At 39.3% G+C, this 17,706-nt stretch overlaps 1 protein-coding gene across 2 annotated transcripts; it reads right to left on the bottom strand.

Annotated features, from left to right (window-relative positions):
* Positions 1–218: 218 nt before the first annotated feature.
* LOC113122960 (glycerol kinase-like) lies at positions 219–17,483 on the bottom strand. Of its 2 annotated transcripts, XM_026294664.2 has the most exons (20): positions 17,274–17,483; positions 14,868–14,941; positions 13,307–13,413; positions 12,933–13,010; positions 12,063–12,142; positions 11,099–11,236; positions 10,903–11,012; positions 10,730–10,796; positions 9,266–9,301; positions 8,571–8,638; positions 7,618–7,660; positions 7,428–7,508; positions 7,203–7,281; positions 3,764–3,860; positions 3,454–3,538; positions 3,185–3,305; positions 2,338–2,481; positions 2,000–2,086; positions 1,780–1,854; positions 219–491 (listed from the first exon to the last, which is right to left on the bottom strand). In XM_026294664.2, exons 1-19 carry the CDS (start codon positions 17,325–17,327, stop codon positions 1,781–1,783), a joined length of 1,623 nt encoding a protein of 540 aa, XP_026150449.1. In that variant the 5' UTR covers positions 17,328–17,483; the 3' UTR covers positions 219–491; position 1,780. The 2 variants fall into 2 exon arrangements, with proteins under 2 accessions (XP_026150449.1, XP_026150450.1); XM_026294665.1 differs by lacking the exon at positions 1,780–1,854 and having other exon boundaries at positions 17,274–17,482.
* Positions 17,484–17,706: the final 223 nt, after the last annotated feature.

Raw genomic sequence — 17,706 nt, 5'->3', positions numbered from 1 at the left:
TTATGCTGTATGTTTAGGGTGGTTTCACTAATAATAAACATACATTTGCATAAAACATCCATGTTTGTTCATGCCCATGTTGATTAGAGTATTAAAAACTTGAAAAGTATTAAGACACATTTAGAACAGATAAAAATGTGCAATTAGGTTGCGATTAATCACCAGTTAACTCATGATAATCATGCGATTACTCGCAATTAAATATTTTAATCAATTGACAGCCCTAATATATACATAAAAACACTTTCACATTATTTAGTGGCGGAAGATAAAAACTCATTTACAAAACGGCACTTGAGGGTGATAAACAGTTTTCAGTCATTTGGCCATGAGATAGTACTTCTGGGAAGCTACATATTGCTCATCAGGATTGCATATCACATTGAACAGCTGTCACGTATTTACTGTGAGCATTTCCCCTTCCAGTCTTGCTCCACAGTATTCTTCCATGATCCCATGGAGGTCTTTTATCACCTGTTACTGCTGATGACCTGTGAGATGGAGAAATACAACTCTCAGAGAAGAAAATATGGACTGAATGACACCCAAGCAGACTCTCTTTTGGTTGAATAAAGGCAAAGCAATTAGTTCCAAGAAGTAGCTCGAAACAGCCTTCAACATGTAATCCAGCTGAGACTGTTGCTCTGCCACTTAGCATTTCAAATGCAGCTGCATGCTAAACTAGACTTAAGTTCTTCATTAAAACATAAACATCAGCATGACATGATCTCACAAACATCATTTTGTGACAATGGTTGGTGTGGATTATTTTCAGGGTAGACACATTTTGGACACCTTAGTCCTCTTTAGTTGTTGCTTCTTCTACAATATAATACACTGGCATAACAAAGCTCAGAGTAATACAGTCTTTCCTTAAACCATGTCCAAAGAAGATTTTGGTTACACACAACACCCTCTGGGGCATTGCAGTGGATAGCACTGTTCCCTCATTTGCACTTGCATACTTTGATTTCCTCCCACATTACCAGCTGACATGTAAATTGATGTTCGATTAATTGGGGACTCTAAATTGTCTGTAGGTGTAACTGTCTCTATGTCAGCCCTGGTGATCTGTCTGGGGTGTACCCTGCCTCTTGTTCTGTGTTGGCTGGGATTGCACTCTGCCCAGACCCTAAGGATGTGCTGTAGATGATGGGTTGATGAACAGTGGCCTCTAGTGGTGTTTTAATTATTTCTGAGAACATTTTAGTGAAGTTAGAGAGACCATCTGAGTCTGAGGCAGACAAAGGTTGTTTTAACCCACTTTAGGGTTTAGCTCAGCTAATGACAGAGCGACAGTCCCTCTCTGTCAGCAGGAAAACAGGAATAAATACAGTAACATGTATCATCCATACAACAAAAACACTAGGGCTAGAACCATACAGAGCTAAGGACCATCGTTCAGTGGGGAGTTAGGGTGCACTGATGGGCTGAGTAGTCTTATACAAGTAGTATATAGCTCTTTTCTACATTCATGTGTAGTCAAAACTTTTACACTATTTCTCCATTCTCCACTCATACACCAGTGGAAGAGCCAGTGGAAGCCGAGGATCAAACCACCAACCCTCTGATTGATGGGCAAAAGGGGCAACTTGCTCTACCGCCTGAGCCACAGCCACCCCAGTTTACTAAGGTTTCAAAACCTAGAGTTGGTCAAACCCTTCAGTACACTGTGTTAGTAATACTTAGAAATGTAACCACAGTGAACCCCGTCACAATGCAAAGAAGTTAGTGTTGCAGCAAAAGTTGACACATGGCATGCAATGGTTCATGTCGGACCTTAAGGGTCCACTCTGGTGGGGGGAGGGGTTGGAGGAACCCCCCAGGGGGTGCTGTTCAGCTTCCTCCCTAAACCTGTTGTCAGTAAATGAAAGAGAAAGCATCCGAGATCACAATCATTCAATTCACGAACACCTCACAGATTTTAAAAGCTGGTATAGCTTCTTAATAAATGTGTCCATTTCTCAGCTATGACACTAATGAAGCAGCAGTTGAGTACCGTTCGTATTGTAGAAAGGCTCTGTGGTCTCCCAGTTCATGGCTTTCTGGACGGCCTTCTTCCAACGCGCAAAGCGGAACTCGCTCTCTGTTTGTGAGGAGGACAAGCATGAAAGTACAGGCCACAGAGCAATTGTTTCCCCAGAACTTTTTTTTTTTTTTTTTTTAAATAGACGCTGTCATTAACAGTAATGTCCACTAGGTGGAGACGTCAGCAAATAAAACTGACATTTGACAGAAGTTCTGTATGTTGTCAATTGTTCAGTGAAGCCTTTAGAAATTGCTTTGAGAATGACATGCTAAGAAGCACTTGGTTTAAATATTTACTCCAGGTCGTACCATCAGGGTTGATCTGAGGTTCATAATTCTCAGAAGTAACATGTGGGAGGTGACATGGGCTCAGGCTCCACACGTGCACACCCTCTGCTGCCCCGGCTGCCATGGCTGCACCCAGAGCTGTGGTCTCTGACATGGTGGGTCTCACTGGATCGATGACACATGAAGACAGACAGAAACAAATTCACATTTTAATTTAGAAACCATCCCAATTACCAGCCAAGTCCCTATCCTTAAAATTAAACTGAGAATTTTGTTTAATGAAATGCAAAAATGTTACAGATAATCAGGGAGAGAAACTGTTTAAGCTAAGACTTTGCAGATAACACAACCTTGTACTTACAAACTGTAAAAATCAACTAGGACTGGAGAAGAATTTCAACCAAAAGAAAGCAACAGATTTGCCTGGTCTCCACAAATATGGGTCTTATGTCAGCGTCAGAGTCAGAGTTTTGACTAGTGATGAAATGTTATGTACACAAAAGTAAATCTGTGATCTAAGCTTAGTCTTGGTGTTCAAAGTCAAGGACGTGTTTTAAATGGGATAAAAGTTCATGTTCAGACTCTTGTTAATGGTTACTACTGTTAATTTACTCATCCTGACCAAACTCATTTCAAAGTAGCCGTTTTCGTTGCCACCACTTAGCTACACCCTTCACAAAATGATGTAACTTCTCAGCTCTGGTTTTCATGAAATCACCTGTGTCATTTTATAACCATGAAGACACACTTTTTTGGCCTTTATTTTAGCTGTGTTTCACATCTGTATCTTTATCCAAATTACTGATAAATACATGTGGATTTATCTGCCTAGTTTTCCATGATGCAGGCCTTATGTGAGTGCTCTTACCTACAGGGATGCAGAGGATGTCGGCCTGCAGCTGCATCAGTAATCTGTTAGACGTCATACCACCATCCACCTGCAGCTGTGTCAGAGGGACACCGCTGTCCTGGTTCATCGCATCAAGGATCTTAAACACACAGGGTGCCATTCACTTAAACACAAACTGATTATCAGCCAAACTTGTTCATACAAAACCTCAACTTCGAATGCTCTAAAGTCTTTTTCTTAGTGACTTGATTTAAACGGGGGAAAAGGAGAAAGAAGAAGCTGCTTACCTCTCTGGTTTGAAAACAGACAGCCTCCAAAGCAGCAAAAGCCAAGTGGTTCCTGTTAGTGAACTGAGTGAGCCCACAGATGATGCTGGAAAACCCAAAAAAGAAATAAATTAGTCATACAAACTGGTCACACAGGTCAGCTAAAGGCATGTTCTTGCTGTACCTTCCTGATGTGACTTTGAGGAGGAAATCTATACAATAAATGAAACTTTGTAGATTCAAATAAGCATCCCATTATTATTATTATTAAAAGAGATTTCATTTTCTCTTCTTTCTTTCTCAGATATGTTTTAACAGCTGACTGTCTCACCCTCTTGCACTGGGCTCCCAGTAGGGAGCATAGAGTCCGGAGAAAGCCGGCACAAAGTAACAGCCGTAAGATGTTCCTGCTGCAGCAGCTAGTTTCTCTGAAATGACAGGATAAATGGAAGGAAAATTTTTTGTTTAAACACAAACAAGTCTGTTCTACATGTACTATATGTATGCGCGCGCGCGCGCGCGCGCACACACACACACACACACACACACACACACACACACACACACACACACACACACACACACACACACACTCTACTGGTCACAACCACCTCCAAATTTCTTCATTTTCTATCGACATGTAAGTACTGCAGGTCCAGAGATTAAATTTAAATACTCTAATGTAAAGTGGTAAATTGGCAAAGAATAAAAGAAATGATGCCTATAATTCTTACAGGTGTCCCAACTTTTGTTAGCTACTCAAAACAAAATGTCGTGTTGGACTGTTTTAAAACAGCCTCTGAAGCATTATCTAGACAATACAACACAACAGATAGTAGTACTGTATAATGCTATTATAATGGTTGGGGAAAAGGTAATTAAAGGATGTCAGGATAATGACTCCTCCAGGCTGTGGTAGAAAAGAATGATGGAACGGCAGCACAGTCTCCAGGTTCCCCAGGGGAAGACTGAAAGCAAAGGAACCTACAAGTGCAGCACATTTGTGGGAACCTCTGGAACAGTGCCGTCTATCCCAGCAATATTTGATTTCAATTGTAGAAAGAAGGTGTTTTGGCTTCTGTAAGAATTTTGATTAAATTTACTTAAACTTTGAAGGCAGATCTAAATTGACTTCTTTCTTTACCCCAATATTAAACAATCCTGATTTCACCCCAGGAATTTTGGATGATGGTTTTAAACGTTGGTGTAATCTATTATTAATTATTTGGCTTGGGGATATGTTTTCAGATAAGAAGTTAATGTCATTTGTGGAGTTAACTAAGAAGTACCAGCTGTTCAAACATGATTTTTTTTCGATTCCTCCAACTGAGACCATATATTACTAATAACACAACACTTGTTAGAAATTGTGAGATATCTTCTATTGAGAGGTTATTACTTTTACCAACAGGGAAATTTTTTTTGGGTAGATTTTATGGTGCTATGTGTTCATTTTCTTCTGCTGAGACAAAGAATTAAAACTAAATGGGAGGAAGAGTTAGCTACTGATCCTGATGATGAAACATGGGAAGACATTTGGTCTTATGCTAAGAAAATATCTGTTTGTTCATGTACAACAGAAATACAATTAAAAATCATACATAGACTCCATATTTCTCCTAACCGCAGGCATTTTTTTAACCCCTCTATATTGCCTATGTGTCTAAAATGTAAAATTGAAGTAGGTATTTTAACACATTATCTGTGGTCATGTAACAGACTGCAAAGGTACTGGAGTTCGGTGCTGGGGGAAATGGAAAAGATCTTTAATATGCAGTTGGATTTTGACCCAGTCTCATTGGTATTGGGTATACCTAATAAATGCATTGTTTCATCTGCTAACAAGAAATTGTATAATATTCTCTCCTTTGCTGCCAGGAAAAATATTTTACTTAATTGGATTAGTGATAAATCTCCATTACTTAAAGGTTGGCATAAGATAATCTTTGAGCTGATTCCCTTGGAGCGTCTTACCTATGTATTACATCAAAAAACGGACCAGTTTTATAAAGTCTGGACTCCAAATCTGGACTATATGGAACCTCATCTTCGCCCTATTATACTATAAGGAATATTGTAATTGTGTAATTGTTCCCTGATTTGTTATATATGGGGTCTGTTTTATCTAGTTTATCGAGTTTTTTTTTTTGTTTATTTTGTGTGATGTCTTGTTAATTTTGTATTACATTAAAAATTCAATAAAAATAATTATTAAAAAAATAAAATAACATTAGAGAAGGTTAACTAGAAAAAATGTGCTAAAATTATTATTGGTTATCAAAATAGCTGTAGATAAATTTAGATTGCTTCAGCTCTAGTTTGTCTGTTTTTTATTTTATGTTCTCTGGAATAGTTAAAGGTTTCCAAAAAGTTTGTAAATGGATAAAATCAGATTACGCTTATTTTGATAAACTGCTGTTGCCAAAGATGAGATTGAACTTTGAGCTAAGAAAAAAGTTTACATTCATCTTACAGTCCACCACACATACAATAAGAGTTGTCATTAAAAATCTAGGTTTATCATGTTTGATTAAACATCATCAAACCATTTTTTCTAAATTAATCCTTGATGGTGCAACCCACTCTAAATGTTTATTAATTAAGCATCTGATTGTGTTTCGGCTTGTGTCTTCTTCTGTGATGTGGCTAGCTTGTCCTCAGTCTGTTGTCTGAGGTTTAAATAAAGTTTCACTACATCCTTTAAAAAAATAAAATAAAAATTTTACTTAAACTACCACATTCCACAATTTTCTTTAACCTGCAAATGATGATGACCCCAAACGCTGATGTGCTTACTGAATACCTCAGGCAGCAGAAACCCTAGGGCATGGAGAAAAAAAAAAGACCCAACATGGAAGGATAAACCCCCTGCACAGTATGTCTGTGAAGTTGTCCAGGTGAAACTATCTAGAGGCTGAGGCATGACAACTGGACTTCAGTTTTCTAAGGTCAAAACGTTAACTACTCATCTAAGTGACTTCTTGAGTCTAAAGGAAAGCTGGCAGGAAGCTAAACCTTTTCTTTCAGGTTGGTTTCACTCCACCTCTAGCCTGAATAGACTCGCTAGGTGATCAGTGGAAGAGGGCAGAAGTGAGGGTCATTCAGATTTAATGATCAACTCTTATGACTCCTCTGATCCACAAACCTGGTGTTAAGTGTGTTGAAAATACATGGTATATACCACTGGCAGATAGAAGAAGTGACTGATAAAAAATCCTACCAGTGGGAGGAAAAAGCTGGACTGTGTTGAGTATGAGCTGGAGGTCCCAAGGTCAAAATGGGACACACCTCCAAAGGTGGTGGAGAATGACCGAGCTAAGATCCTGTGGGACTTCCAGATACAGACTGACAAACTGGTGATGGCTAACCAACCGGATATTGTAGTGGTGGACAAACAACAGAAGAAAGCCGTAGTGATAGATGTAGCAATCCCAACAATATCAGAAAGAAGGAACATGAGAAACTTGAGAAATACCATGGACTGAAAGAAGAACTAGAAAGGATGTGGAAGGTGAAGGAAACAGTGGTCCCCGTGGTAATCAGCAACTTCGGGGCTGTGACCCCCGAACTGGGAGAGCGGATCCATCAGATCCCAGGAACAACATCTAAGATCTCTATCCAGAAGAGCGCAGTGCTTGGAACAGCTACCTTACTGTGTGCGACCCTCAAGCTCCCAGGTCTCTGGTAGAAGACCCAAGATTGAAGGAGAAAGTCAGCTCACTGGGGCAAATGGAATGAAATTATATATATATATGCTGCAATGTAATTACCAATCTCTTCGGAGGACTGCACGATGCCCATGTTGTCCTTCAGCCACCGAACCACTGCCCCTGCGATGGCCACTGAACCCTGGCAGGAAAAAAAAAAAAAAAAAAGATACTGAAGAAGCAAGCAGAAAAACAAACCAGTGGAGGATGTTACTGCATAATGCAGGTGAATATAGGAGCAAAACCTAAATCAGAAGGAGAAAACATGATGCGAAAGGTTTCCCACACCTCAAGTGCATAGCAGGCAGGCTCATCTTTTCCCAGTTTGTAGGCAACAGTGGTCAGCAGGCCATGGTCTGACATCACAGGCTAACAGAATCACAGAAAAAACATATACTGAAAATGTAGTAATCACAGAAGACATTAATACAATTTAACATGTTAGTCCATGTAACTTTTTTTTGGAACATGGTCTTACCTTGGTCCCTGTATTTCTAAGCAGAAAGCAGCCAGTCCCATACCTTTAGATTAATAAGGATGGAAAGCAAGATAAAAATCTCTGAATGACATTTAAAATATTACTCAATTCCAATTTTCTACAGTTCTATAAAAGTTTAGCTTAAACTTCCATTTCACTGCACCCTGGGGATTTAATAATGTTTGTTGACTTCTGTAAATGCTGTGTCAACTTTTTTTTTTTTTTTTTTTTTAACAAACCCAGCAACAGATTTCAGCTCCTCTCTCTTGAAGGAGAGTTGCCAATATTTCTCAGTGAATATGCTGTCATGTGTCTGTGGCTCCTGGACTGGCTGTGAACAGTGGGTGAAGGGGAGCAGCAGCACATTCTGGCGAGCAATTAGCAGCCAGGTTAAAGTGTGAATGGGCTGAGGGCAAATCACTGATCCCCACTATTTGTTTGTGGAATGCCTTCTCCTTTTTCTATTCATGCTACTTCAGTCATCATTGCCTATCAGAGCTAGATTTAAATGCCTATTGATAAGATGGTATCAGATTGAAAAAGAATCATAGCTGATGAACTAGTTCAGGTCAGCATGACTTAATTTTTTAAAATTGTGTATACATATGGAAGCTGTATGTGATGTAGTGATTAGTGTGCTTGACCATTAATGCAATGACACTGGTTCAAATCCTGGACTAGTCATTTTGTCTTCCTTTGCTCTCCTTCCCACATTTCCTGTCATCTCACTACTGTCCTCTTAAAAAAAATTAAAAAAAAAAACATAAAGGCAAAAAAAAAAAAACAAAAACAAAAAAACTGTATACATACATATGTATAATTGCATGACATCAACAATACCACTGCAGAATGCTGAAGGATGACAAAGACACCTGCACCACTCAAGCAGTGTGACACACTTACTGACATACTGTAGCAAAGAAGTGGAATGAAGGAAATGTGAGATGGCTTACGTGTTTTTGGCCTGGCCTTCCTTAAAGCACATCTGACCAACAAGAGCTGCTGACTGGTCACCAAGACACTGAAAGGGACACAGTCATTGTTTGAGGACTATACATTTCAACAGTCCATGCATACATTCAGGGTTGTGTTTCTTATACCTGATTGGGATTTCACTTACTGTATATTCATTTCATGGGGCTCACCTTAACCTTAACCTTAACCACTTCTCGCCTACCCCTAATCTTAACCTGACCCTACCCTAAAATTCAAAGAGTTATGTGATGGCTACCATGCCTTGGTCCCTTCAAGATCGATAGATCGATAGATCGATCGATAGATCGATCGATAGATCGATCGATAGATCGACTGATAGACAGATAGATAGACAGATAGACAGATAGATAGACAGATAGACAGACAGACAGACAGATAGACATAGATAGATAGACAGACAGATAGACATAGATAGATAGACAGACAGACAGACAGACAGACAGACAGACAGACAGACAGACAGACAGACAGACAGACAGACAGACAGATAGACAGATAGACAGATAGACAGATAGACAGATAGACAGATAGACAGATAGATAGATAGATAGATAGATAGATAGATAGATAGATAGATAGGCTATGTATAACAAACTACAATCTCACAGCTAAACAAAGACAAACTATTGTAACAAAGTTAGATCACCCTTACCCCGGAGATTGGGACTCCTGCAAGAGAGCTGGATTTCTGGTAAGAGACGTGAAACAGATACACATTAACATTTTGAATTAATAAGCTAAGATAAACTATCAATCAAGGGAAATTCAAGTGATGACTGGCAGATAATACTAACTCAGCTCATGTCTTCAATAAACATACCAGAGCAAACACTATGCGTGTTTTGGATCAAGCAACAAGGGTTCATTGTCACACTGGGATAACTGCAGGACATGTTGCTATTGTGGGGAACCAAACATGTTAACTGTTGGATCCCAGGCAAATACCTATTTCTAGTATGCCAACATTAATACTGTTGACTGCTGCACATTGGCATGAAAGTAGTAATCCAAATGAGAAATGACTGATTTAGTTCATTATCATTTTCCATCTTAATTTTGTAAATCCCAGTGTTGTAATAAATACTGCATAATGGCAATCTGATTATTGAAAGGCTGTTACAGTTTGAGAGAAATATTTTCTTCCAAATGTACAAGCTGCCATTGAAATGCAAATATGTAAGGATGTGGTTAGGGGCTTCCTAACAGTAAAAATCAGTTTATATATCCTGATGCCAAAGAGAATACAGACCCATAAAAAGTAGGAAAACAAACAAAGCCACCACAGAGCTGACGTCTGGACTGCAGGGCAAGGTGCATGTTGTATAATAAAGGTTTAACACTAAACACCATGTGGTGGTAAAAAATTAGCTATGGGCACTGACACAAGACGTGATAAGAGAACCAGGGTATTCCTGATCTGATGTGTTATAATCCAGCTAGCTGGGCTCATCTGCCAGTACATCCTCTGTACGTGCTGTAGGTAATCACACCATTAGGTAGTGCAACAAGGGATCTTATCAGGCTGTTCATCAGGGTGAGAACATAACAAGATGTTTCCATAGCTCTAACTTTGTCCTACAAAATGTAATCCAAGAATCCTGAATTATCAGTCTGAACATGTAAACAATAATAACATCTTATCAAATAATAATACACATCAAACACTTCCTTCACAGGTTAATTCACAGCATTATTCACAGGTTAAGCATAAACATTTAATTATGGAACACAGAGTATGTTCTCTGTTATCTTGGCTTTTCAACACACTTTTCAGACACTGGTACATCATATAATGTCTTTCTATTATTACAGGAAAAATTCAAAGGAATATTGTTTTAGCTGGAATCTTTAGTGCTCATTATCTGCTAATCTGGTCAATTACACAACATATCCTATCAAGTAATTCAAATTTGACCATTCCCCAGAATATTTTATAACCATAGTTCATTTAGATTTAAAGCTCCTTGACAAGCTATAAAAGACACAAAGGTCAGGCCTTATGAGAGTCATCTCAAAAGACGGTATCACTGAAACACAGATCAGACAGACAGAAACACACACACACACACACAAATACAGTTAGTGAATGTAGTGAATGTGGGTTATCTGGGCTTACCATCCAGCCATATATCTCAGAGGAGCTTTTGACTTTGGGGAGGATTTCCATTGGGACATCAAAGTACCTAGAAGCAGCACATCCACAATCAGTCAGCTCTAAGACCTATATACCACCGATATACCACAACGGCACCATCCGTTTTAAAAACTTACTCTGTGGTGTTTGTTTACCTGCACAATTCAGGATCCCAGTCCATGGTGTGAATGTTGAAGAGCATGGTGCGACTGGCATTGGACACGTCTGTACAGTGGACTCCTCCATTCCTGCCCCCTGTCAGGCACTAAGGAAAAACATCACTGGACTAAGTGTGCATTGAATGCTGTAAATAATAGAGCCACACTGTCGCAGGTTTTCCACGGATCTTACCCAGATGATCCAGGAGTCCACTGTACCGAACATAGCACGCTTACTCAGCACCGCCTGATGCACCTCATCTACATAGTCCAGCAGCCAGCGGAGCTTCACTGCACTGAAGTAGGTGCTGATGGGGAGGCCTGTTTTGTGCTGGACAGATGAGGACAGTAGAAACACAGATAAGACGGTTTATTTGGTGTAAGAGGACTATAAATTACAAAGTGTCATTTTGATGGCTGAAATAAGAAAAACCCAGGAACCCATATTGTGGGGACTGAAACCTGCTTACAGAGACATGTGGGGACTCAGGACCAGTAAATCAAGGTCCCCATCATGTAAATCATTTTAAAGAGATGATTTGGTTTAAAGTTTGGCCGAGGTTAGGGTTAGATTGGGATTATGGGTTAATGCTAGGCAGGCTGTGGTTATGGTTAAGGTTAAGGCAAGTCTCTAGGAAATGTAAGAATGGAAGTCAATGTAATGTCCCCATGAGAAATGGAAACAAGTTTGTGTGTGTGCATGTGTTTGTGTATTAAATCAATGGGAAAAGATGTCCACCAAGACTGACTGATTTTAGTAACCTCTTATAATCTTTGCCACCAAAAGCGATACCAAATATAAAATCCCCTAAGGCTTCAACTTTAAAGTTACCACAATATTTATTTACCAAACCATTACTGCAAAGGCTTCCATTCATCGATACCTACATTGTCTAAACTCAGTTGTCAGTTTATTAGGTACATCTAGCTAAAACTAAGGCACTTTAAGCTAACAATCCTACAGTAAATCCTCCTTCATTTAAATGTTAATATTCAGTTTCTGTTCAAACTGCTTTAGAAATGTACTGATTCAACTGTATGATCATTTAGGAAGATGTAGTTTGTAGGAGTTTCTAACACTATTGATATTGTGTTATACTTACACATTTTAGAACAAACAAAACAAATGAAGGGCTTTCTTGTCCTCCATTTCTCACCTTGAGGTGGTTTTTGTTTCTGCCTGGAGCTTTGTTGATGAGACTCTCCACTGTTGACTGTGTGCGCAGGTCCAACCAAACTACACACAGGACAAAGGTAAGTCAAAATTCTGCTCGAACTTTATAAAGTTGGATGGATTTACAGATGACAGAAGAACAAACTTAAAAAACACAAAAGAAAAAAATAATATTTTGACACTGTCAGTGTCATGGACAGTGTCAGAAGAAACCATCAAACAGGAGTGAATTATGTTAGCTACATTGTTAACAGCTAAAAAGAGGAAGTTGAATTACAGTTGCCCTTCATTACCTCACTAAACTCAGATGATGAAAAAGGTTTTCATCACAGAATACATTGCACTCCTGACTTTTGACTTTGACATTTGACTTGGTAAATGTTACCTATTACAATGTGCCTGGAGTGGAAGCAGAGTGATGCACACACACAGCTCTGCCCACTGTCACACGGCATTGTAACTTGGGATATATCGCTCCTATTAAAACTGTTGTTCAAATGCTGACACTTATAAAATGAGTTATTGTACTCTTTTTAATGGCATTTTCTTATTGGAGCCCAGTGAAGATATGATACCTAAGACAGTTATGTCTGATCCAAGTCTGCAGTTGAAGAAGTTGTGACAAAGGGAATGTTTACAAGAACACTTACAATAATTGGTTGAATTAAGGAAGGATGGTTATATATATGGTGTATGCCTATAAATACAGTTAAATTTATTCCTTTTATTCTGCCTTAAAAACACTGATAGATCTTTTAACACTGCAAATATTTTGTTACGAAGTGTGTCCGAAGCATGCCAATAATAATTATTTAATATTGACTGTGATGCTTCTGATCTATATTGCACTGACCAATGGCATTGTAGAGTGGCTCTCCAGTCTCTTTGTCCCATACCAGGGTTGTCTCTCTCTGATTGGTAACTCCAACCGCTGAGAAAACAACAACAGCAACATAAATAATATGTGGGCACACACAGGGAAGGGGTTTCAAGGATTTTTCAAGTTGGTGTTAAAACAATGTAGATATAAGATTAGAGTTACCTTCAGCATGTAGAACATGTAAGCTAAATGACCTAGCACTACTCAATTTTTTTCATTCAAAGGCTTCCTTATTGTCTTCAGCCATGTGGTGCAATGAGCAAGCAACTGCACCCAAAGGGTTGTGTTGGCAGGATGCCTATGTGAATCCAGCCTTAGGATTTCAGTGTGTATCAGCAGCGTCCCACCTTTTATATTGGCCACATCAATGTTGAGTTGACAAAGTTTCTCACAGGTCCTCTCCATGCACTCATAAACAGACTGCATGATCTCCTTGGGGTCCTCCTCCACCCAGCTGAGTGAAGCACACATACAGGTACGTAAACCGACGAAAGATGATGTGTGGTTTTGTGATTCATTTGTTCAGTTATTTATCTAATATTGATTAGTGTTCACACCTGTGCTCTTATTTATTGGTTGTTTTATTGTGATGTAACCTTAAAAGTTCAATGCGTAATATTTAGAGTGACCTATTGACAGAAATGTAAAATAGTGATTATAAATATGTTGTGTAATCACTTGAAAATACCAACTGCTGCATTTTCTCAGAATGAGCCTTTTAAATCTACATAGTAAGCAGGTCTCCGTTCACAGAGACAGGCATCTTACACATTGTATCTTTAATGCAAGTAGTCTTCCTCTATGGGAGACAAAACAACGAACTTTAAAGTTGCTAAATTGTAAATCTCTTCATTTGTAGACAGTATCTCTTATTTACACAACATGGTGTGTTTCTGATCTAAACTACAATGGGTTGTAACAAATATATGGCCTTTGTAAGTCTGTATAGTGTTCATCAACCAGATTTTAAATGATTAGAAATAACAACTGAATGTGTACCAACCAAGTCAGGTTTCATGTGTATAATAAAAATGAACAAAATAGACTCAATTATGTTGTCAATATAATTGATAAAGTACAAGTTTACACCAGAATGCACATAAATTATAAATTTTGTGGAGTGGTCTGCCAATGTGGATGCAGTGTACAGGAAAGGGCAGAGTCGCCTCTTCTTCTTGAGACAGCTCGGTTCCTACAGTGTCTGCAGTGACATATTGTGCATGTTCTACCACACTGTCATGGCAAGTACACTGTTCTATGCTGCTGTCTGTTGGGGGAGTGGCATTACAGGCAGGAACTGTAGGCGCCTGGACAAACTGGTGAAAAGGACCAGTTCTGTGCTAGGCAGGGGGCTGGACCCTCTCAGAAGTGTGGTGGAGCAGCAGATGTGGAGGAAGCTCCTTGCTATAATGGACAATAATAAACACCTCCTGCATGATATACTGACTAAACAGAGTAGCAGCTGCAGTGGGAGGCTCATCTCACTGCGCTGCAGAACTGAGAGGTTGAGGAGATCCTTTGTCCCCACAGCCATTAGACTTTTTAATAGCAATTGTTGATATTGTATATAGTGAAATTTCTGTGGAAAAGTTAACATAAGAGCTGCTGGAAAATCTGAATCTCCCCCATGGGAGATGAATAAAATATCTATCTATCTAGTAACCCAGTAACTAGGAGGAACTGCTATCTGCATCACATTTATTTTCTGGTTAAGTACACGGTATGGATTTGAAAACATTTCCTTGTGTATAACTAACAAGAAGTTAGTTAACAAATTTTAAGTATTTGTTAAAATACTGAATCTCAGATTTAAAAGTAAACACACTTTCTGTACAACCAGTTATACAAAAAGTACTGTGTTCTATAGGATTTAAGGGTTTCTTGTTCACCCAACAATTAAAAACTCACCCCTCCTTAGGGAAACTTTGGTTGATCTCTACTTGATGGTGACTGATCAGTTCAGCGGTTTTGGCATTGAACACCTATGGGGAAGCAGAGTTCATAAGAGGCCAATCACAAAAGATAATAATGGACACAGAGCAAGTAAGATAGCAGAGATACTTGTGAGCTTTGTAGGACAAGCTTCCAGCAACATCGTGTGACACAGTGGGGGCTGACAAGAAAGACAACACAGAAAGTGCAAAGATGATTATCCGTCATTGGCTGCACAAAACATCACCCCAGGGTGCTACTAGACAGAAGAAATAAAGGCTCCCTATTACATGAGAATGAGAATTTGAGAAGGAATTGACATTAAGCAGCATATTAGTTATAACTTCCAATCAGAAAGAAATCATCTGTGTAGCATTATCTGTGTGCCTATTCAGTTCAGTATAGGCCTACAATGTAGCTACAGATGATTTCAATACAGCAATATACTGTAACACACTAAGAAAGACTGGGAAGCTTTAACTTGGAGGGACACATGACCCACAATTAGTTTTCAACCACACTGCAACTTTGAATTCTTTACACTTTATGACTTAACAAAACCAGTTGTGAGGCCTAGGCTGACCCAGATATACTGGGGCTACAGGCTGACCCCATAGACATGAAAAGGCATGAGGTAACATTTAGCTGAATTTAGGCATTTACAGAGAAACATCCACACCCTGTCATAATGACTAACCGTATGACTGAGCCAATTGAGGCGGGACATCAGACGTCATTTTAGTTCCACAAATATTCCAAGCCTGCAAGTTACACAACATTATACTCATGTATACAAGTACATTTTACCACAGCTTTTTCAAAATGAAAGATTTGTAGAGTTTGTGGAGTGTCAAGTTGCTTTGATGATCAAGATAACAAAAAAACCTGTAAATTACTTGGTCATTGCAATTAGATTGTATTAGATGTAGGCAATAAGCTGATGAACTCCCCTAACCAACTGAAAGTGTACATAAATTTAAGAAAAATGTGTGATGGGTGTATAAAAAAGGTTTGGAGGAGGCTCAAGGTTCAGTAATGTTGGAGATTTTCAAACTGACACTGGCTTAATCATCATCATCAAGTCTGACTGGAGATGTGTTCACTTTTTGTTGTTTGGGCCATGCAGTGAAACAGCGTACTAGGTTAAACTTTAACTTGTGGTCCAAGTTACCTTTCCTGTGTTAGACCTAAGTGGCATCAGATGTGCATCAAACCAGGGGCCTCATGAAGGGTCAAAGGCCCATTGGAAGAAAACTGGTCACTAATTAAGAAATTATTCAGAGAAAGGTCATGGCACCAGTTTGTTAACATTCATATAAATTGCCACGCTCAAATGACATACATATAAATTGTGTTCCTTAGCGTAATGAAAGGAACTGGCTTGCAGATGGAAAACACAAATATGAGAATTTGTCACCTTATCTGGGTTCAAAATACACACGTTCTTTCTATTATGCAATACTTGCAAATACTGAAGTAAACAAATCTCCATAAAACAGGAGTAAAACCATTAGTGATGCCAAACTACTTATGTTTTAGCACACAATGCTGTCCATAACAGTGCAAAACACAAAATCACATGCTCAAACCACAGAATACAGCCAGCTCTTACTATGGGTTTAAATTCCTATTACTAGACATAATAAAACAATTCAGCATATCTGTAATCACCACCCAGGTGACCACCAATACAACCTCACTGCTAACCACTTCATCACCACTGCATTCATTATTTATATTTTAATATACTGAGCTGCTCTAGTAAGGAACTGTAGCATGTTATGTATTCCAGCATACAGTCAGTATTATTTTAAGGCTGAACAAAAAAGTTACCCTCAAATATCATGTAATATATTAACAGGCTCAAACGTATATACAGAACTCACATAACAATAACCTTAGTGAATATGCCTTATATGGATGCAGAATGAGCTGCAGTCTAAAGCTGCCCCCTTGACTGCATTTTCTATCTGTACTAACAATAACACAGTGAATTACTGTCAGTAAACAAAGTCAAGGTTTCCAAGCTGATCTCTCTCAGTTGGTTTCTAGAGGAAAAACAAGGGAACTTGGGTCAAAGTTCATTGGAGCACCAAATGTCATTAATTTGAACTGAAAGCTAGTTAATACAAAACTACTACACAAATACATGTCTGGAGTTAGTTACCATCTCATCTAAATGACCTAGCAGGCTTCATGTTACTCTAATTCTCACTGGCAACAGGTGTCTTTCCAATCCCCGGCTGAATTTATAATAAAGTTGATTTGTTATCCGCCTAGTGTACAGTGTACAGTGGCAAGCAGGTGTCAAAGGAAAATGAGGACAAAACTGTCCTGAAAGAGGAGCGTCTGTGTCGAAGATGTCATATCTGACCGACTCACCAGAAACCTCGTCGAGCTCGTGCCCTGGTCTATGGCAGCAACCAGCGGGTCCATGCTAGTCCTTCGTCCCCGTGGCCGTTAAAGCAATGAAAACACGACGTTAAACACTGTCTGCTTTACGCTGGACGGGCCGGATCCTCACTGGTAATACCAGAACGGGTGAGCCTGAGTAGCAGGACAACCGTGCGGTCAGAAAATGTCATGTAAGAGGAGGTACCGGAACCGGCCCGTGCTGAACGAGCGATTGGCCGCTCGTCACAGGGCGTCTGCCACGGTCCGTCCAATCAGACTTGGGGGCACACGGTCTGTCCAATCAGAGAGAGATCCCAGAGTCGCTGAGCTTCCATGTCCACGCGGAGAATGTGAAGCAGCAAGCTGTTGACGTCATTACTCTCCAGCACACACATTAACCCAGTGGTTCTCAAACGTTTCC

The sequence above is a fragment of the Mastacembelus armatus genome, chromosome 21 (assembly GCF_900324485.2).
Source record: "Mastacembelus armatus chromosome 21, fMasArm1.2, whole genome shotgun sequence".
Lineage (NCBI taxonomy): Eukaryota > Metazoa > Chordata > Actinopteri > Synbranchiformes > Mastacembelidae > Mastacembelus > Mastacembelus armatus.
This window is presented reverse-complemented; position numbering and strand designations above follow the sequence as displayed.